The sequence below is a fragment of the Odontesthes bonariensis genome, chromosome 10, assembly GCF_027942865.1.
Source record: "Odontesthes bonariensis isolate fOdoBon6 chromosome 10, fOdoBon6.hap1, whole genome shotgun sequence".
Taxonomy (NCBI): Eukaryota; Metazoa; Chordata; class Actinopteri; order Atheriniformes; family Atherinopsidae; genus Odontesthes; species Odontesthes bonariensis.
In genome coordinates, this window is record NC_134515.1 from 2,908,242 (window position 1) to 2,932,473 (window position 24,232).

General features: G+C 45.0%; 1 protein-coding gene across 1 annotated transcript in view; it reads left to right on the forward strand.

The window, feature by feature from the left end:
- The window catches only part of LOC142390481 (uncharacterized), a 48,683-nt gene that overhangs the window by 9,269 nt on the left and 15,182 nt on the right, over nucleotides 1-24,232 (forward strand). Inside the window, exon 5 of the mRNA XM_075475943.1 lies at nucleotides 10,754-11,071. Within this exon, the coding sequence (XP_075332058.1) occupies nucleotides 10,754-11,071 (318 nt within the window). The remainder of the gene's footprint in view (nucleotides 1-10,753; nucleotides 11,072-24,232) is intronic.

A 24,232-nucleotide genomic window follows, 5' to 3' on the forward strand; every position in this document is an offset into this window, starting at 1 on the left:
AATCTTCTAACTGAGTCAGGTATCACAAGTCCGAAGTCTCAATTAAACTGGTTCCTAGTCCTCTAGCTAGCTGCTTTGCAGCTATAAAAGGAAAGCTTTCCACAGGTTTAAGAGTGTTTATGGGAGTTTCTGACCATTCTTCCAGAAATTCATCTGTGAGGTCAGACACTGATGTTGGACAGAAGGCCTGGCTCACAGTCTCTGCTCTGATTCATCCCAAAGATGTTCTATTGGGTTGATGTCAGGACTCTGTGCAGGCAAGTCAGGTTTTTCCACACCAAACTGGCTCATCCAGGTCTTTATGGACCTTGCTTTGTGTACTGGTGCGCAGTCATGTTGGAAAAGGAAGGGGCCATCCCCAAACTGGTTCCCCCAAACTGTTTCCCCCAAACTGTCTTCCACAGACTGTTTCCCACAAACTGTTTCCCCAAACTGTTTCCCCAAACTGTTTCCCACAAACTGTTTCCCCAAACTGTTTCCCCAAACTGTTTCCCCGAACTGTTTCCCACAACTGTTTCCCCCAAACTGTTTCCCCCAAACTGTTTCCCCCAAACTGTTTCCCCCAAACTGTTTCCCCAAACTGTTTCCCCAAACTGTTTCCCCCAAACTGTTCCCCCAAACTGTTCCCCCAAACTGTTTCCCCCAAACTGTTTCCCCAAACTGTTTCCCACAAACTGTTTCCCCCAAACTGTTTCCCACAAACTGTTTCCCACAAACTGTTTCCCCAAACTGTTTCCCACAAACTGTTTCCCCGAACTGTTTCCCCAAACTGTTCCCACAAACTGTTTCCCCCAAACTGTTTCCCCAAACTGTTCCCACAAACTGTTTCCCCCAAACTGTTCCCCCAAACTGTTTCCCACAAACTGTTTCCCCGAACTGTTTCCCCCAAACTGTTTCCCCAAACTGTTCCCACAAACTGTTTCCCCCAAACTGTTTCCCCAAACTGTTCCCACAAACTGTTTCCCCCAAACTGTTTCCCACAAACTGTTTCCCCGAACTGTTCCCACAAACTGTTTCCCCCAAACTGTTCCCCCAAACTGTTTCCCACAAACTGTTTCCCCAAACTGTTCCCACAAACTGTTTCCCCCAAACTGTTCCCCCAAACTGTTTCCCACAAACTGTTTCCCCAAACTGTTCCCACAAACTGTTTCCCCCAAACTGTTTCCCACAAACTGTTTCCCCCAAACTGTTTCCCACAAACTGTTTCCCCCAAACTGTTTCCCACAAACTGTTTCCCCAAACTGTTCCCACAAACTGTTTCCCCCAAACTGTTTCCCACAAACTGTTTCCCCCAAACTGTTTCCCACAAACTGTTTCCCCAAACTGTTCCCACAAACTGTTTCCCCCAAACTGTTCCCCCAAACTGTTTCCCACAAACTGTTTCCCCAAACTGTTCCCACAAACTGTTTCCCCCAAACTGTTTCCCACAAACTGTTTCCCCCAAACTGTTTCCCACAAACTGTTTCCCCCAAACTGTTTCCCACAAACTGTTTCCCCAAACTGTTCCCACAAACTGTTTCCCCCAAACTGTTCCCCCAAACTGTTTCCCACAAACTGTTTCCCCAAACTGTTCCCACAAACTGTTTCCCCCAAACTGTTCCCCCAAACTGTTTCCCACAAACTGTTTCCCCAAACTGTTCCCACAAACTGTTTCCCCCAAACTGTTTCCCACAACTGTTTCCCACAAACTGTTTCCCACAACTGTTTCCCACAAACTGTTTCCCCGAACTGTTTCCCACAAACTGTTCCCCCAAACTGTTTCCCACAAACTGTTTCCCACAACTGTTTCCCACAACTGTTTCCCACAAACTGTTTCCCACAACTGTTTCCCACAAACTGTTTCCCCGAACTGTTTCCCCCAAACTGTTTCCACAAACTGTTTCCCCCAAACTGTTTCCACAAACTGTTTCCCCCAAACTGTTTCCACAAACTGTTTCCCCCAAACTGTTCCCACAAACTGTTTCCCCCAAACTGTTTCCCCCAAACTGTTCCCACAAACTGTTTCCCCCAAACTGTTCCCACAAACTGTTTCCCCCAAACTGTTCCCACAAACTGTTTCCCCCAAACTGTTTCCCACAAACTGTTTCCCCAAACTGTTCCCACAAACTGTTTCCCCCAAACTGTTCCCCCAAACTGTTTCCCACAAACTGTTTCCCCAAACTGTTCCCACAAACTGTTTCCCCCAAACTGTTCCCCCAAACTGTTTCCCACAAACTGTTTCCCCAAACTGTTCCCACAAACTGTTTCCCCCAAACTGTTCCCCCAAACTGTTTCCCACAAACTGTTTCCCACAAACTGTTTCCCACAACTGTTTCCCACAAACTGTTTCCCCGAACTGTTTCCCCCAAACTGTTTCCACAAACTGTTTCCCCCAAACTGTTTCCACAAACTGTTTCCCCCAAACTGTTCCCACAAACTGTTTCCCCCAAACTGTTTCCCCCAAACTGTTCCCACAGACTGTTTCCCCCAAACTGTTTCCCACAACTGTTTCCCACAAACTGTTTCCCCCAAACTGTTTCCCCCAAACTGTTTCCCCAAACTGTTCCCACAAACTGTTTCCCACAACTGTTTCCCACAAACTGTTTCCCCCAAACTGTTTCCCCCAAACTGTTTCCCCAAACTGTTTCCCCAAACTGTTTCCCCCAAACTGTTCCCACAAACTGTTTCCCACAACTGTTCCCCCAAACTGTTTCCCACAAACTGTTTCCCCCAAACTGTTTCCCCCAAACTGTTCCCACAAACTGTTTCCCACAACTGTTCCCCCAAACTGTTTCCCACAAACTGTTTCCCCCAAACTGTTTCCCCCAAACTGTTTCCCACAAACTGTTTCCCACAAACTGTTTCCCCCAAACTGTTCCCACAAACTGTTTCCCCCAAACTGTTTCCCCCAAACTGTTTCCCCCAAACTGTTTCCCCCAAACTGTTTCCCCCAAACTGTTCCCACAAACTGTTTCCCCCAAACTGTTTCCCCCAAACTGTTTCCCCAAACTGTTTCCCCCAAACTGTTCCCACAAACTGTTTCCCACAACTGTTCCCCCAAACTGTTTCCCCCAAACTGTTCCCACAAACTGTTTCCCCCAAACTGTTTCCCCCAAACTGTTTCCCCCAAACTGTTTCCCCCAAACTGTTTCCCCCAAACTGTTCCCACAAACTGTTTCCCCCAAACTGTTCCCCCAAACTGTTTCCCCCAAACTGTTTCCCCAAACTGTTTCCCCCAAACTGTTTCCCCCAAACTGTTCCCCCAAACTGTTTCCCCCAAACTGTTTCCCCCAAACTGTTTCCCCCAAACTGTTCCCCCAAACTGTTTCCCCCAAACTGTTTCCCCCAAACTGTTTCCCCCAAACTGTTCCCCCAAACTGTTTCCCCCAAACTGTTCCCCCAAACTGTTTCCCCCAAACTGTTTCCCCCAAACTGTTTCCCCCAAACTGTTCCCACAAACTGTTTCCCCCAAACTGTTCCCCCAAACTGTTCCCACAAACTGTTTCCCCAAACTGTTTCCCCCAAACTGTTCCCACAAACTGTTTCCCCCAAACTGTTTCCCCAAACTGTTTCCCCCAAACTGTTCCCACAAACTGTTTCCCCCAAACTGTTCCCCCAAACTGTTTCCCCCAAACTGTTCCCACAAACTGTTTCCCCCAAACTGTTCCCCCAAACTGTTTCCCCCAAACTGTTTCCCCAAACTGTTTCCCCCAAACTGTTCCCACAAACTGTTTCCCCCAAACTGTTCCCACAAACTGTTTCCCCCAAACTGTTCCCACAAACTGTTTCCCCCAAACTGTTCCCACAAACTGTTTCCCCAAACTGTTTCCCCCAAACTGTTTCTGTCAGTGTGGGAGGGTTTGAGAAGGACACGGATGCGGATATTTGAAAAAAAGCAAACTTGATGTATTTTGCAAAACAAAGTAACAAACAAAAGGCGCGGCTGAGCTGGATTCAAAAACCTAAACTGTGGAAAAATATGTAACAAAACAAAACACTTGGCATTGCATGGAAACTTATCTGTGACTTATCTGTGGCGTAGCGTCGCATGGATGGTGACAGGGAAGGATCTCACAAAAACTGAAAGGGAACCTGGAAACTAAATACTGTGGAGGGTGATTAGGGATAGAGTGCAGCTGAAGGGGAAAACACAGGTGAGGGACGTGAGGCTGATGGCAGGACATGAAACTAAACACAAGACCTGAACCTAAAACATGAAAAAACTAAGAACTAAACTAAGACATGATCTAAAACCAAACATGATCTAAAACATAGTCCATGACAGTTTCCTCAAACTGTTTCCCCAAACTGTTTCCACAAAGTTTCCCAAACTTTACACTCGGCCCAATGCAGTCAGACAAGCACCGTTCCCCTGGCAACCGCCAAACCCAGACTCCTCCATCAGATCGCAAGATGGAGAAGCGTATGATTGGTCACATCAGAGAAGGCGTCTCCACTGCTCTGAGTCCAGCGGCGGCGTGCTTTACACCGCTGCATTCAACGCTTTGCATTGCACTTGGTGATGTGCGGCTTGGATGCAGTTGCAATGGAAACCAATTCCATGAAGCTCTCCACGCACTGTTCCTGAGCTAATGCACCTCAGCATCCTCTGACCCGCTCTGTCATTTTACCTGGCCGACCACTTCCTGGCTGAGCTGCTGTCGTTCCCAATCGATTCCACTCTGTTATAATACCACTGACAGCTGACTGTGGGATATTTAGCAGGGAGGAAGTTTCATCACTGGACTTGTTGCACAGATGTTTGTAGAAGCAGTCTGTATGCCTAGGTGCTTGAACTTATGCACCTGCGGCTATGGAAGCGATTGGAACACCTGCATTTAATCATTTGGATGAGTGAGTGAATACTTTTGGCAATAAAGTGTATTTATGTATATATATATATATGAAAAATCTAATGAGAAGTCTGCAGGTTTGAGTTTGGAAAAGCATAGAAATATGGCACTGAAAAACATTTAGGAATTAACCAGTCATTTTTTTTTCCTCCATCTTATATTCATAGTGATGAATGTTTTGAGTGTCTCAGTTGAAACAGAAGCTGAAGGATCAGGGACTGAATGCAGACATCAAACTGAGCTGGAGGAGGCAGGCAGATGGACAGATCTTCCACAAGGCCGAGGAGGAGACAAAGAAGAGAAAGTCCATTTCAAAGAACGATGAGCTTTAACAATGAAAAGTTTGGTCCAGAAAAGATTTTCTTCTGTTTCATCTTTTTAATAACTATTTTTAAATATATGAAATAATTTGAGAGTGATCAGCTTCAGTTTGAGAAATCATGCAACTGTCACACTGACAGACAAAAAACCCATCTGTCAGTCCTGGCTGGATCATACAACCTGATACAATGGTTTATATCTATGAAAATATAATTTGCTGGTGTGGTGATTTTCAAAAAGCATTCCCGTTATAAAAATGTTGAGCACATGACTCAAGTAGCATTGTTTGTTTTGATAATCAAGCTTTTGTAAGGAAAAAGGGCTTTAGTGGTGAGATGGCTGAGATATAGAGGAGAAGATTGTTTTTATTCATGCATACATTCAAGAATAAATAAAGTTATCATACATGTGGAGAGCCCTTTCAAAAAGCAATGTAATTAAATGATGTCAATTAAATAAGAAATAAAGTGAATACAATGTGAAATTTTCACCACTTTTATTTCATGGCTTCCTTTTATTTCAATTCCTTATATTCAAATCAAAGGGCAGGGATATCTGAGAGAGGCAGGTCTGCCAAGAGGTTGAATTAGTGCTCCAGGTTTGGCCACAGTGCGGCACTATTGGAGTCCTTGAATGCTGGTAACTCTAAATGGTCCCTTGGAGTGACTGTGAGTGTGGATGGTTGTTTGTCTCGACTGATGACCTGTCCAGAGTGTACCCCGCCCCTCTAGGAAAGGCTCCAGCCCCCTGCAACCCTGAGTTGGATGAAGCAGGTATAGGAAATGGATGCATATATCTTAGGGCTGGGCGAGTTAACTCGTTATTATCGCGTTAACTTGTTAATTATTTAACGTCGATGAATATTTTATCGCGCATTAACGCAGGCTTTTATTTTGTAAAAGTCTGTTGCTCACAGGCTTTTATTTTGTAAAAGTCTGCTGTGGAACAGGAAAAGAAAGTAATTGGCGGATCCACCAAACATGGAGAAGGGTACGGAACTTTTACTCGGCCATTTTCATTTTAAAGTTCTTCCAGACGGGTGGATTCCAGGTGGATTTTTTTAGACCCTCCTTCCTTGTAGTTCATGTTACTCTTTGAGCTCTGAAAAGCTATTTACATTAACTTTGCATTATTCATGACTCCCTGCTCTGATTGGAGGTTTGGCCCGGGTTTGCCACTAATCAAAATACGCTTGATGAGTAATAATAATAAGGGACTAATAAAAACTAAACCATTAACTCCAGTCTGGAGCTAAATGAGGGAAGATTGTGTTGTTGTGCAGTTCAGTAGCCTGGCTGACGCGTCCACAATCTCGATGAGATGGTGGTCTGGGAACTAGGTGTGCATTTTCTCGTATATGAGGCGTGGTTTACGAATGCCTAGAGCCGTTTATTGGGCGCTACGAATGTCTATCAAATGACGTCAGGTTCTTCCCATGCTGCTTTGCGCGCGATTCATAGCCAATTGTATCACTTATACCAGATGACGACAGAAATTCGACGAGGAAGAAGAAAAAAAAGTAAAATAAAAGTAAACTTGCGTTCTAAGCTACTTAAATTGACAACAAAGTAGGCCTATATGCTATACTCTACATGAATTTTTATGTTGTAGAGTTGTGAATTTATTTTATCAATGGAGAAATTGAGCAGCCTTGCTTTGTTGCCTACAGTAGTAGATCAACCCTCATCTTACTTTGAAGCTCCCAGCTCCCAGAAGTGACGTCAACAAAGCTTTAGCAGCAGAAAAGCTATCAGGCTTGTGTTGATGATAATAATAAACTCCTGGACTATGTACAAACTTCCAAATGCATCGTTTTGTGAGTACAGACCATATTTGTGCTACTGTAGAAGTTTGGTGTCATGGCATGTGATTTTAGTGTGGTAATTTTGGAGATACTGCCAGGATCCATTAACCCTTGTACGAAGCTATTCGGGATAACTCAGTAACTCAGCTGATGTTCAGCCAAGATCGGAAAAACTTCGGGTGGGCTACTTGGCTGGATGTCACGGTTCAAATGACCCCAGGGTGAATCTACTTGAAACACTTTCTAAGGCTGCATCGAACGGTAACGTTGTGTCCGCTGTCATGTTGGATTAACACTCTACAAGCTTCGGTGTAGCGCATAGACGTCGTCATCGTCTTGCTGCCCCCCCGTTCTGTGATTGGTTCCCAAACTCTGGCAAAAATAAGGGCGGTGGTTTCCAGGCTGACTTTGCAGTGAGAATGAAATCGAGCGCAAAGCAGCATGGGAATTCCCAGGCTAGCAGTTCAGCAGAATTCCTCAACTTTGGCGTTGGCCCCGGCTGAAAGCGTTCATGCTCTCAGACTCTTACCCGTTTGTCCTGTTTGGGGCTGAAGAAGAAAGAAAATCCTCTTTTCCTGAATGTGATATCTCTAAAGAGCTTTGAGGGGATTTTTCTCAGATTTGGCAGCATCATCGACTCTGACTCGGATAAACTGATCAGACTTTAATGGTCGAAGATCAGTGAGAATAATTAAAGAATATTGATTCAAACGGGACTTTTAAATTACACATGTAAGTCGAATTTGGACAACACTGAACAAAAAAAGCTCTAAAAGTGGAATTAACACACCCAGATAACGTGGCTGGGGTTGAAATAACAGCTTGACTAATTGGGCTTCATCCATGCTTATGTGACCCTTTTACCACCCAGCTCGTTGTGATAAGGGAGTGGCTGCTCAGTATGCACCCCTTTTCCTTAAATACGACGGTAAAACAGACATTCCAATGTATGAAAATCTTTGTATATACATATATATATATATATATATATATATATATTTTAGGGCTGGGCAACTCGTTATTATCGCGTTAACGTTATTATTTAACGCATGTTTTATTTTTATTTTTTACAATTGATAAAAAAAATAAATAAATAAATTTGAGAGCTTTTGTGCCTATAATGGAGAAATTAAAAAAAAAATTTAATTTAAAAATTTTAATCGTTGCCCAGCCCTAGTATATATGTATAACTCTCGCTTACAAGTCTAATAATAAGAGGTTTCCCAGAAATAATAACAATCGTTAAATACGTCAATTAGAGAAGTAATTTACCAGTTAACTCAGGAATATTACTTTTTTTTAATGTACCGCTTGGATTAAATAATTAATAAACATACACAATAAATGCAGTTTTAGGATTATTTCCCCTTTGTATTAAATTAATGCAAAAAAAAGAAACACAATTAAATAGGAATATAAAATAATGTTTTAACCCTGTTAAATCCCAGTTTAGTCTTTAAAAGTGCGCTATGAAAGTTTTATGCAAGCTAGCAGTTAGGACCGTTGGCGCGCGTTGGAGCTCATATCCACTGGAAAACACCTTGAAAGCGATAATCCTACCAGTCTGAAGTAAAATCCTCGTCCTCCCGACACAGAGCATGCAGAATCCCTCTTCCCTGTGTCCTCCACAAAGGTGATTAGCTTCAGAAGTAGCGTTAGCTTCGGATTTAGCGTTAGCTTCAGAATTAGCATTAGCTTCGGATTTAGCGTTAGCTTCAGAGTTAGCATTAGCTTCAGAATTAGCATTAGCTTCAGAATTAGCGTTAGCTTCAGAATTAGCATTAGTTTCAGAATTAGCGTTAGCTTCAGAATTAGCGTTAGTTTCAGAATTAGCGTTAGCTTCAGAATTAGCGTTAGCTTCAGAATTAGCTTAGCCTAGCTCACTCAGCTCGCGTCGTTCATAAACTCCTCTGCAGTCCACGGATGTGAGGAACAGTTATCCAGGTTCCAGGTAACTTAGCTTTTATTATTTTAGTGTTTTCCCAAGCGCACGTGTCCTCCATGCATCAGAACGACATGCTCATGCCCTCGTCGCGCCTCTTGACTCTCCCTTTTTTTCTCCACTTCCGGTTTAACGTCCCACGCTCAAAGCATCCTAAAAATAATAAATCTAAATGGATCTGCGGTTTTACTTTTCAGTTGACAACATAACTATGAATTTCTTAATATTTACAAACGTTTTTAACATTATGCAAAATGCTTATTTTAACATCAAACTAGGGCTGGGCGGTATGGCCTAAAATGTATACCCCGGTAAAATTTGAGCCACTGACGGTTTACGGTATATATTGCCGTATGGTACTTTTGTATATAAATTACAACAGAACAGTTTCTCAGTGGTTACCATAGCACCAAATAAACACTTTCAATCAGGATGTTTGCAGCAATATTAAATTAAATGTATTGTGCAAAACAGAAAAAACAGGAAATATAAAAAATATATACGTTATATTTATATTTAAAAAATAAGAAAAGGTACATTTCCTCGAATAAACTCTGAGAGAAAAGCTGCTGCCTCTTGGATAACGTAACTTTCATAGGCGCCTTCCACTTATTCAACATGCTCAAATATGCGTCATGTTTCAGACACCCCATTTGTGCATGTTAAGCTAACTGCTTGTTATACGATAAGTGTTTTATTACTTTGCATATCTTCCAAAAGAGAAAATAATCAGGATTTTGAGGATGTTACTGTTACACACCAGCTGAGACGCAGGGTAGCAAAACATTATGGGCGTGAAAACGAAACTTAGAAAATCGGCTCGGCGCATGCGCAAAACCACAAAGTAGCAAATCTCGACAAGTAGCAGAAATCGACAGAACACCGGCTTTGACTCGTTTCATATTCTGGAGCACGGTTAGCCCGCAGGTGGTAAAACAAATTACTCGTGTTACCTTGTTGTTGTGTATGCAGTTACACACATTCAACCTTATGTGCTCCAATAAGCACAGACAAGAAGTTTCCGTTTTAACGAGCCGTGGCTCCTTTACTTTGAACTTGCTCAAAAGAAGTCATACACAGTTGTACTCATGCGCTTGTTACCTGTTAAACAATTACTATCAATGCGCAACTAACATAACATAAAATAGGTCCCCATTTCCCATACATAACACTTGTCTTGCGATTACTGTTGCCCGGCATATCCAAGCGGATGTTCAAAACTTTGCATTACTGCCATCTACAGGACTCATGAGCTATTGCGGTATACGGTATGGCAAAAAAATCTCTACCGTTGGTGAAAAATACCGCATAAGGTATGATACCGTGCATACCGCCCACCCCTACATCAAACCATGAAATAATGTAACTAGTACTAGAGAAAAGCGTTTAATCAAAACCAAAATATATAGATTTATTAAAAATCAGGTTATTACACTACGACGGGGTATTAAGGCCACATTAAAAAAAAAAAAATTGAGAAAAATTTTTGAGAAGAAAGTCATTAAATATGGCGAGAATAAATTCCTTGAGTGTGAGTTGAGGTAGACAAACATTGCCACTACTGCTTATCATTTAGTAAACAATACTATGTTGACATTCACATGAATATTAAACCAACACAAACTCCGGTGGAGATGAAAATAAAAAGAGTCTTCAGAACAAAAGTTATGGAGCTCCAGCTTCTTTCACCCCTAAAAAACAGAATTGTGCTAAAAGTAAGACAAATACATGGAAAAGTTAAAGATGAATATAATAATGACAACAAATGGTTCAGTTATGCTGAGAACATGGAAAAGATGCATCGCCTCATGTTCTGTATAAATGCTAACAAAGAGAATATCTTTAATCTGCTAGGTGCAGCAGACGCTCTGATCAGAGTATCCGGCCCAACTCGCTGCTCTGGAAGAGTGGAAGTCTTCTACAACAGCTCCTGGGGAATGGTCTGCGATGACGGCTGGGGCGTACAGGATGCTGAGGTGGTCTGCAGGCAGCTGGGCTGTGGGCGGGCAGTGGAGGCTCCGGGAGGGGCACACTTTGGTCGGGGAGCTGGGCCCATCTGGCTGGATGACATGGCCTGTTCAGGAAGTGAAAGCAGCCTGTCTGAGTGTTCTCACCGTGGGTTTGGGGTTCATGACTGTGGACACAGTGAGGACGCTGGTGTCGTCTGTTCCGGTAAGGAGACGTGTTTAATTACTGGGGAATGCATTCTCTGTGCATTGAAGAATGACATTACACATCAGGTTAATACGCTACGACATAGTATTAGGGCCACATTTAAAAAAAAAAGAGAATAAATTTTGAGATTAAAGTCATTATTAAATATGGCGAGACATCCTCTCCATCCTCTCCACCCTCTCCGTCCTCTCCATCCTCTCCATCCTCTCCACCTTCTCCATCCTCTCCATCCTCTCCACCCTCTCCACCCTCTCCATCCTCTCCACCCTCTCCATCCTCTCCATCCTCTCCACCCTCTCCATCCTCTCCACCTTCTCCATCCTCTCCATCCTCTCCACCCTCTCCATCCTCTCCATCCTCTCCACCCTCTCCATCCTCTCCACCTTCTCCATCCTCTCCATCCTCTCCACCCTCTCCATCCTCTCCACCCTCTCCACCCTCTCCATCCTCTCCACCTTCTCCACCCTCTCCACCCTCTCCACCTTCTCCACCCTCTCCATCCTCTCCATCCTCTCCATCCTCTCCACCCTCTCCATCCTCTCCACCCTCTCCATCCTCTCCATCCTCTCCATCCTCTCCATCCTCTCCACCCTCTCCATCCTCTCCATCCTCCATCCATTTCAACACGAACATGCAAAGAGTTTGACAGCATTTGCGTCCCAGGCGGCAGAAGTTTATTCAGACATGCTCCGTCATTTTAAAACAACCCGAGAATTTGCCTTCAGGCTCCTGCAGCTCGTCAGCTGCTGACGTCCTCCTGAGCTCAGGGTCACGCCACCGACAGCCTCCTTCATGATGTCTGAGTTCCTCTCGGGATAAATAAAGTATTTTCTCATTTAGTTTGATTTCATTTCTGTAGGGCCGGGCAGCGAATCTTCAGGGCAAACATTCCTCAGAGGTTTTGCTGCAGATTATCCCAACCCTGAACCTTTTCTCTCGTATTAAACTAAATTTTGTTGTAAAGCACTTTTTTTGTTGAAATGTGTTGCATGAATACATTTGCCTTACCAACAACAACAGATGCTTTATGAGTGGGTCAGAAACAAAACATTTTTGCTTCTGTGTGCAGTTTAAAATCTGCTCAGATGGACCCACAGTGACAAAGTAAAAGTGAGCCACTGAAGGCCAACTGAACCATCAAAGTTCTGTTCCTAACTGATGGGGACGGATCCACCTTAAGAAGGCTGATCAAAATTCGGTTCCTAACTGACGGGGGACGGATCCACCTTAAGAAGGCTGATCAAAGTTCGGTTATTAACTGACGGGGCACGGATCCACCTTGAGAAGGCTGATCAAAGTTCTGTTCCTAACTGACGGGGGACGGATCCACCTTAAGAAGGCTGATCAAAGTTCTGTTCCTAACTGACGGGGGACGGATCCATCTTAAGAAGGCTGATCAAAGTTCTGTTCCTAACTGACGGGCCACGGATCCACCTTAAGAAGGGCGATCAAAGTTCTGTTCCTAACTGACGGGGGACGGATCCACCTTAAGAAGGCTGATCAAAGTTCTGTTCCTAACTGACGGGGGACGGATCCATCTTAAGAAGGCTGATCAAAGTTCTGTTCCTAACTGACGGGGGACGGATCCACCTTAAGAAGGCTGATCAAAGTTCTGTTCCTAACTGACGGGGAACGGATCCACCTTAAGAAGGCTGATCAAAGTTCTGTTCCTATCTGACGGGGGACGGATCCACCTTAAGAAGGCTGATCAAAGTTCTGTTCCTAACTGACGGGCCAAGGATCCATCTTAAGAAGGCTGATCAAAGATCTGTTCCTAACTGACGGGGGACGGATCCACCTTAAGAAGGCTGATCAAAGTTCTGTTCCTAACTGACGGGGGACGGATCCACCTTAAGAAGGCTGATCAAAGTTCTGTTCCTAACTGACGGGGGACGGATCCATCTTAAGAAGGCTGATCAAAGTTCTGTTCCTAACTGACGGGCCACGGATCCACCTTAAGAAGGCTGATCAAAGTTCTGTTCCTAACTTACGGGGGACGGATCCACCTTAAGAAAGCTGATCAAAGTTCGGTTCCTAACTGACGGGGCACGGATCCACCTTAAGAAGGCTGATCAAAGTTCTGTTGCTAACTGACGGGGACGGATCCACCTTAAGAAGGCTGATCAAAGTTCTGTTCCTAACTGACGGGGGACGGATCCACCTTAAGAAGGCTGATCAAAGTTCTGTTCCTAACTGACAGGGACGGATCCACCTTAAGAAGGCTGATCAAAGTTCTGTTCCTAACTTACGGGGGACGGATCCTGCACCTTGAGAAGGCTGATCAAAGTTCTGTTCCTAACTGACGGGGGACGGATCCACCTTAAGAAGGCTGATCAAAGTTCTGTTCCTAACTGACAGGGACGGATCCACCTTAAGAAGGCTGATCAAAGTTCTGTTCCTAACTGACGGGGGACGGATCCTGCACCTTGAGAAGGCTGATCAAAGTTCGGTTCCTAACTTACGGGGGACGGATCCACCTTAAGAAGGCTGATCAAAGTTCTGTTCCTAACTGACGGGGACGGATCCATCTTAAGAAGGCTGATCAAAGTTCTGTTCCTAACTGACGGGGGACGGATCCATCTTAAGAAGGCTGATCAAAGATCTGTTCCTAACTGACGGGGACGGATCCATCTTAAGAAGGCTGATCAAAGATCTGTTCCTAACTGACGGGGGACGGATCCACCTTAAGAAGGCTGATCAAAGTTCTGTTCCTAACTGACGGGGGACGGATCCACCTTAAGAAGGCTGATCAAAGTTCTGTTCCTAACTGACGGGGGACGGATCCATCTTAAGAAGGCTGATCAAAGTTCTGTTCCTAACTGACGGGCCACGGATCCACCTTAAGAAGGCTGATCAAAGTTCTGTTCCTAACTTACGGGGGACGGATCCACCTTAAGAAAGCTGATCAAAGTTCGGTTCCTAACTGACGGGGCACGGATCCACCTTAAGAAGGCTGATCAAAGTTCTGTTGCTAACTGACGGGGACGGATCCACCTTAAGAAGGCTGATCAAAGTTCTGTTCCTAACTGACGGGGGACGGATCCACCTTAAGAAGGCTGATCAAAGTTCTGTTCCTAACTGACAGGGACGGATCCACCTTAAGAAGGCTGATCAAAGTTCTGTTCCTGACTGACGGGGGACGGATCCATCTTAAGAAGGCTGATCAAAGTTCTGTTCCTAACTTACGGGGGATGGATCCACCTTAAGAAGGCTGATCAAAGTTCGGTTCCTAACTGACGGGGGACGGATCCATCTTAAGAAGGCTGATCAAAGTTCTGTTCCTAACTGACGGGGACGGATCCATCTTAAGAAGGCTGATCAAAGTTCTGTTCCTAACTGACGGGGATGGATCCACCTTAAGAAGGCTGATCAAAGATCTGTTCCTAACTTACGGGGGACGGATCCACCTTAAGAAGGCTGATCAAAGTTTGGTTCCTAACTGACGGGGGACGGATCCACCTTGACATGCGCGTCGAGAGACCTGGTCATTCGGGGCTTCAGCCCCGAATCTCTCTGGACTGACATAAAGAAAAATATGTATAATAATAATAAGAAGAAGAACGAAGAAGAAGAAAAAGAAGGAGAGCTCCGTCACGGGACCACACTTTGAGCGGTGATAGACTACCGCGGCGCTGCTGTCATCATGCAACTTTGTAACCAGCTCAGACCGCAGGCTCCACCTGCTCTGAGGAGGAGTGAGTGGGGTGGGGGCGGCGGGGGCGGGGGCAGCGCCAGCGCCAGACCAGCGATTTCTTCTCCTGCCTGGGGTTGAACGGAGGTTGATTTTACTCTATATCGCCACCTCCTGGCCAGAAAAACTGCCGGTCCGGCGCTATCAGTTAGCCTGCTAATTCTGCAGTAAAACTCAGCTATGCTGCGTATAAACTTTGGTTAGGACATGCCAGTAGGATCATTTCTGCACACTCTTATGGTATGTATAGGTGTTTTTTGTATGCAATACACTTCAAAATGACATAAAAATCGCACATTGTGCCTTTAATAGGAGGGTTTCACTTGACGTCACTTCCGTATTTTTCTACCCAGGTGGTGGGCAGCCTGAGCTGGAGCCCATTGAAAACACTGTGTTTTGTCTGCCACTTTTTGCCCAAAATACCTCAGTTTTGTGCCATTTTTGGATGTAGCAATCGGTCTAACCGAGAGAAGGGAAAGGGTTACTATCGGGTACCGAAGGTAATCGCCCATAGAGGTGAGAAATGGAAAAAAACTCACAGAACAACGCCGCAAAAAGTGGATAGTTAACCTACGTTTACAGACTGGAGGAGCTGAATTTGCAAATGCTCGTGTCTGCGGTGACCACTTTTCAAAGGTATGTGGGAAATCTAACAGTTTTGTAGTAGTGCAGTAAAGTATTATGTTGCTAAATGCCGATCAACAGTAATGTAATACGGGCTACGTTTGGGCTTTGTTTTGAAGGCTGCCCCAGCGCGTTGTTAGCTGCTGTCAGTGGACTGGGCTCCGACGGTCAAGCTGGGTTACCCAAACACAGAGCTAAGACACCGTCATCGGTGTTTCATGCGATCTCTGAGAGTGGTTGATCTAAACAAAACAAATTTGTCACGTCGTCACAATCTTCACGTTTCAGTAGTATCCACGAAGTGCTTAAGTGCTAACAGCGCACATCAGGGCCGTGGGAAGTAGTTTTTAACAGGGGGTGCGGTTTAAAAAAAAAAAAAAGAAAAAAAAAAGGGGGGGGGTTCTCAAACTTGTAGAATATTATGTAAATACAATAAATAGCTGTATATATTTCCTTCAATGAAATATTTTAATGAGCAAAAAACGGAGCCTTTCCTGCAATCTGACCGTGGAACTCTACCCGTGCTCGTGTGTAAAGGGCGCATATTTTGCAACATTGTTGCGAGCTTTAATTATATTAGAACGTTGTTTAAGTTCCTGTTGTTACATTGTGTTTAATCGTGTCCTGAACACACAGTTTAGGTCAGTGGCGGCTTTTTCGCCCTCGTTATGGTCAACGCAAACACCCATACCATTCCAAAAAAAAGTATGCAGCCTCATCAACTGGTAAAATATTGCATTTTATTAAAGCACTAAAAATTCATGGCAACAAGGGTAGCCTATACATTAAGCCTACTGAACTCATGTGTGTGATGTGTCCCACGTCAGCTCACACAGCATCAGTCGAAAGTAATCACTAACAGAACTAATTAATAATTAACTACATGCTGCGCGGAGGTAGCTGCAATAACAGCATCGTCGAAAATAACTCAAAACTCAAAAAAATAACTATGCATACATTACTGCTCGGCGGCAGCTGGCTTAACAGCATTTAAAAAAAAAAAATCGGCTATATAGAGAACAGAATGTTGCTGGCCTGAACTTGTTGGCCACACCTCCATCGAGGGTCTCTGTGGATGACGAGCACGGACAGACAGACGGTGGACATTAAACCAGAGGTGCCATAATATCATAAACCACGTCTCATTCTCAGCCTCCTCATGGAATGAGCCTACACGCAGGAGCAGGACTCGCGTGCCGCACGCGAGTCCTGAGTCTTAACTTTATTTTTGTTTAACCTTTTTTTTTTACTATTTTATTATGTTTATCGATGCATTTGTAATGGATGCAAACTAGCAGAGAACAGTCGAGTCTAAGCATAGGCTACATAAGTAAACCGCGCTGTCTCGCATTACGGAGTAGCTACAGATGTCAATAACAACTTTGTAACGGTAGACCGGAGCAGTGGCTCATTTGGTAAGAGACGTGCTTCCGTTGCTTGAGTCGGAACGTTTGTGTTTTGAGACGCGTGTTCAAATCCCGATCGGAGGAGACTGTAGCCTACAATAAGTTTTCATGAAATATATTTTTGTTAGCTCCCCACCATCTCGCAATGCACATTCAGCAGGGGGTGCAGCCGCACCCCCTGCACCCCTAGTTCCCACGGCTATGGCGCACATTAGCTCCCAGGTTCTTGACAACAGAATCGCTCGCTCTCTCTCTCTTGTGCATTAGGCTAACAAAGACACAATGGCAGCATTTGGATATATGGATCTCGGCATTTTATCAAAACATGAATGCCAACATTCACAGCTCGGGATTCAACATGTTAAGCAGCTGGTCATGAACTGTGTTAAATTTTCATTTTAACACCCCCTTTTTTTTTTTTAAATCCCGGGGGAAAAACCCCCTGACCCCCGTTAAAAATTATTTTCATGTCTGGGCTACACCCCCGAATGTTTGCTCAAGCTACAGACGCCCCTGCACCTTGAGAAGGCTGATCAAAGATCTGTTCCTAACTGAAGGGGGACGGATCCACCTTAAGAAAGCTGATCAAAGTTCTGTTCCTAACTGAAGGGGGACGGATCCACCTTAAGAAGGCTGATCAAAGTTCTGTTCCTAACTGAAGGGGGACGGATCCACCTTAAGAAGGCTGATCAAAGATCTGTTCCTAACTGAAGGGGGACGGATCCACCTTAAGAAAGCTGATCAAAGTTCTGTTCCTAACTGACGGGCCACGGATCCACCTTAAGAAGGCTGATCAAAGTTCTGTTCCTGACTGACGGGGGACGGATCAACCTTAAGAAGGCTGATCAAAGTTATGTTCCTAACTGACGGGGGACGGATCCACCTTAAGAAGGCTTATCAAAGTTCTGTTCCTAACTTACGGGGGATGGATCCACCTTAAGAAGGCTGATCAAAGTTCTGTTCCTAACTTACGGGGGACGGATCCACCTTAAGAAGGCTGATCAAAGTTCTGTTCCTGACTGACGGGGGACGGATCCACCTTAAGAAGGCTGATCAAAGTTCTGTTCCTAACTGACGGGGCACGGATCCACCTTGAGAAGGCTGATCAAAGTTCTGTTCCTGACTGACGGGGGACGGATCCACCTTGAGAAGGCTGATCAAAGTTCTGTTCCTGACTGACGGGGGACGGATCCACCTTAAGAAGGCTGATCAAAGTTCTGTTCCTAACTGACGGGGGACGGATCCACCTTAAGAAGGCTGATCAAAGTTCTGTTCCTAACTGACAGGGACGGATCCACCTTAAGAAGGCTGATCAAAGTTCTGTTCCTAACTTACGGGGGATGGATCCACCTTAAGAAGGCTGATCAAAGTTCTGTTCCTAACTTACGGGGGACGGATCCACCTTAAGAAGGCTGATCAAAGTTCTGTTCCTAACTGACGGGGGACGGATCCACCTTAAGAAGGCTGATCAAAGTTCTGTTCCTAACTGACAGGGACGGATCCACCTTAAGAAGGCTGATCAAAGTTCTGTTCCTAACTTACGGGGCACGGATCCACCTTAAGAAGGCTGATCAAAGTTCTGTTCCTAACTGACGGGGCACGGATCCACCTTGAGAAGGCCGATCAAAGTTCTGTTCCTAACTTACGGGGGATGGATCCACCTTAAGAAGGCTGATCAAAGTTCTGTTCCTGACTGACGGGGGACGGATCCACCTTAAGAAGGCTGATCAAAGTTCTGTTCCTGACTGACGGGGGACGGATCCACCTTAAGAAGGCTGATCAAAGTTCTGTTCCTAACTGACAGGGACGGCTCCACCTTAAGAAGGGTGATCAAAGTTCTGTTCCTAACTTACGGGGCACGGATCCACCTTAAGAAGGCTGATCAAAGTTCTGTTCCTAACTGACGGGCCACGGATCCACCTTAAGAAGGCTGATCAAAGTTCTGTTCCTGACTGACGGGGGGCGGATCCACCTTAAGAAGGCTGATCAAAGTTCTGTTCCTAACTGACAGGGACGGATCCACCTTAAGAAGGGTGATCAAAGTTCTGTTCCTAACTTACGGGGCACGGATCCACCTTAAGAAGGCTGATCAAAGTTCTGTTCCTAACTGACGGGCCACGGATCCACCTTAAGAAGGCTGATCAAAGTTCTGTTCCTGACTGACGGGGGACGGATCCACCTTAAGAAGGCTGATCAAAGTTCTGTTCCTAACTGACAGGGACGGATCCACCTTAAGAAGGCTGATCAAAGTTCTGTTCCTAACTGACGGGCACGGATCCACCTTAAGAAGGCTGATCAAAGTTCTGTTCCTAACTGACGGGGGACGGATCCACCTTAAGAAGGCTGATCAAAGTTCTGTTCCTAACTGACGGGGGACGGATCCACCTTAAGAAGGCTGATCAAAGTTCTGTTCCTAACTGACGGGGGACGGATCCACCTTAAGAAGGCCGATCAAAGTTCTGTTCCTAACTGACGGGGGACGGATCCACCTTAAGAAGGCCGATCAAAGTTCTGTTCCTAACTGACGGGGGACGGATCCACCTTAAGAAGGCCGATCAAAGTTCGGTTCCTAACTGACGGGGCACGGATCCACCTTAAGAAGGCCGATGTGTTCCAGCAGGACAGAACACAGACACCTGCTCGTTTTTATCTGAGTCTCAGCTCAGTGTGTCGTTACGGATGCATCAAACGGTGCAGACAGCTGTTAAAGGATCAGTTACACAAATCTGCTGCCGCAGTCTGAGCGGGTTAAAGAGGAGCAGCAGCCGCAGACCAGAGCATCTGAATAAGGGAGGATTTGCATCCTATCCACTGCACAGCTTTAACAGTAAATCCAATCAAATCAAATCAAATCAACTTTATTTGTAGCACATTTCATGTACAAACAGTTCAAAGTGCTTTACATAAAATAAAAGCATTGCAGCAGGGAGTGGAAGAAGCATTAAAAATACATAAAAGAATATAAAGACAAACAAATAAAATAATTTAAATGAATTTAAAAACAAGCAACAGTCCAGATAAGTTAAAAGATATCGTGCAGATTTCATGCATAGACACATGAGAACAGAAATGTCTTTAACTAGGGCTGGGCAACGATTAATCTAATTAATCACATGATTTCTGTGATTAATCACGATTCATTGCATTTGTATATATAACTAGAAATGCACTCAGAGAGTGCAGACCTCCGCCAACCGCCAACCTACCTGTGGATAGCGAGCCATGTATGGACATACGTTCCTGATGTGGGCTACTTGTTGTTTGGCGCTGTCAGCAGAAGAGGCATTCCCTTTTCCCTATTCATTATTGAACAGCAGTGTTCGCCGTTATTATTAATTATTATTAATATTATTATTATTATAATGTTTTGTGGGGAAGCAGTGTTCGCCGTTATTATTACGCTATATGCAGTTATGCACACTGGCTTACCGTTGCAATCTTTTGTTGTGCTAATTACAGCAAATCCGCGCAACATGCATTCTGTCTGGCTTTGTCTCTGTTTGGCTTTGGCACCTTGAGGTCGCGCCACCTTGTGGAGGTCGCGCCACCTTGTGGAGGTCGCGCCACCTTGTGGAGGTCGCAAGATTGCAGCACGAATAGACGAACGAACATCCAGACGAACATCCAGACAAACCAACAGACAAACTCGGGCGATCACATAACCTCCTTGGCGGAGGTAATAATAAAACAGCGGTGGTCCGTGGCATAGTGGGTTCAGCTGGCCCCGGTTCGAGTCCCTCATCAGACGGCCCTGTGCTGCATGTCGTTCCCCCTCTCTCTTTGTCTGCCACTTTTTGCCCAAAATACCTCAGTTTTGTGCCGTTTTTGGATGTAGCAATCGGTCTAACCGAGAGAAGGGAAAGGGTTACTATCGGGTACCGAAGGTAATCGCCCATAGAGGTGAGAAATGGAAAAAAACTCACAGAACAACGCCGCAAAAAGTGGATAGTTAACCTACGTTTACAGACTGGAGGAGCTGAATTTGCAAATGCTCGTGTCTGCGGTGACCACTTTTCAAAGGTATGTGGTAAATCTAACAGTTTTGTAGTAGTGCAGTAAAGTATTATGTTGCTAAATGCCGATCAACAGTAATGTAATACGGGCTACGTTTGGGCTTTGTTTTGAAGGCTGCCCCAGCGCGTTGTTAGCTGCTGTCAGTGGACTGGGCTCCGACGGTCAAGCTGGGTTACCAAAACACAGAACTAAGACACCGTCATCGGTGTTTCATGCGATCTCTGAGAGTGGTTGATCTAAACAAAACAAATTTGTCACGTCGTCACAATCTTCACGTTTCAGTAGTATCCACGAAGTGCTTAAGTGCTAACAGCGCACATTAGCTCCCAGGTTCTTGACAACAGAATCGCTCGCTCTCTCTCTCTTGTGCATTAGGCTAACAAAGACACAATGGCAGCATTTGGATATATGGATCTCGGCATTTTATCAAAACATGAATGCCAACATTCACAGCTCGGCATTCAACATGTTAAGCAGCTGGTCATGAACTGTGTTAAATTTTCATTTTAACACCCCCTTTTTTTTTTTAAAATCCCGGGGGAAAAACCCCCTGACCCCCGTTAAAAATTATTTTCATGTCTGGGCTACAGCCCCGAATGTTTGCTCAAGCTACAGACGCCCCTGCACCTTGAGAAGGCTGATCAAAGATCTGTTCCTAACTGAAGGGGGACGGATCCACCTTAAGAAAGCTGATCAAAGTTCTGTTCCTAACTGACGGGCCACGGATCCACCTTAAGAAGGCTGATCAAAGTTCTGTTCCTAACTGACGGGGGACGGATCCACCTTAAGAAGGCTGATCAAAGTTCTGTTCCTGACTGACGGGGGACGGATCCACCTTAAGAAAGCTGATCAAAGTTCTGTTCCTAACTGACGGGCCACGGATCCACCTTAAGAAAGCTGATCAAAGTTCTGTTCCTAACTGACGGGCCACGGATCCACCTTAAGAAGGCTGATCAAAGTTCTGTTCCTAACTGAAGGGGGACGGATCCACCTTAAGAAAGCTGATCAAAGTTCTGTTCCTAACTGACGGGGGACGGATCCACCTTAAGAAGGCTGATCAAAGTTCTGTTCCTAACTGACGGGGGACGGATCCACCTTAAGAAGGCTGATCAAAGTTCGGTTCCTAACTGACGGGGGACGGATCCACCTTGAGAAGGCTGATCAAAGTTCTGTTCCTAACTGAAGGGGGACGGATCCACCTTAAGAAGGCTGATCAAAGTTCTGTTCCTAACTGACGGGCCACGGATCCACCTTAAGAAGGCTGATCAAAGTTCTGTTCCTGACTGACGGGGACGGATCGACCTTAAGAAGGCTGATCAAAGTTCTGTTCCTAACTGACGGGCCACGGATCCACCTTAAGAAGGCTGATCAAAGTTCTCTTCCTAACTTACGGGGGATGGATCCACCTTAAGAAGGCTGACCAAAGTTCGGTTCCTAACTGACGGGGGACAGATCCACCTTAAGAAGGCTGATCAAAGTTCTGTTCCTAACTGACAGGGACGGATCCACCTTAAGAAGGCTGATCAAAGTTCTGTTCCTAACTTACGGGGCACGGATCCACCTTGAGAAGGCTGATCAAAGTTCGGTTCCTAACTGACGGGGGACGGATCCACCTTAAGAAGGCTGATCAAAGTTCTGTTCCTAACTGACGGGCCACGGATCCACCTTAAGAAGGCTGATCAAAGTTCTGTTCCTAACTGACAGGGACGGATCCACCTTAAGAAGGCTGATCAAAGTTCTGTTCCTGACTGACGGGGGACGGATCCACCTTAAGAAGGCTGATCAAAGTTCTGTTCCTGACTGACGGGGGACGGATCCACCTTAAGAAGGCTGATCAAAGTTCTGTTCCTAACTGACAGGGACGGATCCACCTTAAGAAGGCTGATCAAAGTTCTGTTCCTAACTGACGGGCCACGGATCCACCTTAAGAAGGCTGATCAAAGTTCTGTTCCTGACTGACGGGGGACGGATCCACCTTAAGAAGGCTGATCAAAGTTCTGTTCCTAACTGACGGGGCACGGATCCACCTTAAAAAGTTTGATCAAAGTTCTGTTCCTAACTGACGGGGACGGATCCACCTTAAGAAGGCTGATCAAAGTTCTGTTCCTGACTGACGGGGACGGATCCACCTTAAGAAGTTTGATCAAAGTTCTGTTCCTAACTGACGGGGACGGATCCACCTTAAGAAGGCTGATCAAAGTTCTGTTCCTAACTGACGGGGGACGGATCCACCTTAAGAAGGCTGATCAAAGTTCTGTTCCTAACTGACGGGGGACGGATCCACCTTAAGAAGGCTGATCAAAGTTCGGTTCCTAACTGACGGGGGACGGATCCACCTTAAGAAGGCTGATCAAAGTTCTGTTCCTAACTTACGGGGGACGGATCCACCTTAAGAAGGCTGATCAAAGTTCGGTTCCTAACTGACGGGGCACGGATCCACCTTAAGAAGGCCGATGTGTTCCAGCAGGACAGAACACAGACACCTGGTCGTTTTTATCTGAGCCTCACCTCAGTGTGTCGTTACGGATGCATCAAACGGTGCAGACAGCTGTTAAAGGATCAGTTACACAAATCTGCTGCCGCAGTCTGAGCGGGTTAAAGAGGAGCAGCAGCCGCAGACCAGAGCATCTGAATAAGGGAGGATTTGCATCCTGTCCACTGCACAGCTTTAACAGTAAATCCAATCAAATCAAATCAAATCAACTTTATTTGTAGCACATTTCATGTACAAACAGTTCAAAGTGCTTTACATAAAATAAAAGCATTGCAGCAGGGAGTGGAAGAAGCATTAAAAATACATAAAAGAATATAAAGACAAACAAATAAAATAATTTAAATGAATTTAAAAACAAGCAACAGTCCAGATAAGTTAAAAGATATCATGCAGATTTCATGCATAGACACATGAGAACAGAAATGTCTTTAACTAGGGCTGGGCAACGATTAATCTAATTAATCACATGATTTCTGTGATTAATCACGATTCATTGCATTTGTATATATAACTAGAAATGCACTCAGAGAGTGCAGACCTCCGCCAACCGCCAACCTACCTGTGGATAGCGAGCCATGTATGGACATACGTTCCTGATGTGGGCTACTTGTTGTTTGGCGCTGTCAGCAGAAGAGGCATTCCCTTCTCCCTATTCATTATTGAACAGCAGTGTTCGCCGTTATTATTAATTATTATTAATATTATTATTATTATAATGTTTTGTGGGGAAGCAGTGTTCGCCGTTATTATTACGCTATATGCAGTTATGCACACTGGCTTACCGTTGCAATCTTTTGTTGTGCTAATTACAGCAAATCCGCGCAACATGCATTCTGTCTGGCTTTGTCTCTGTTTGGCTTTGGCACCTTGAGGTCGCGCCACCTTGTGGAGGTCGCAAGATTGCAGCACGAACAGACGAACGAACATCC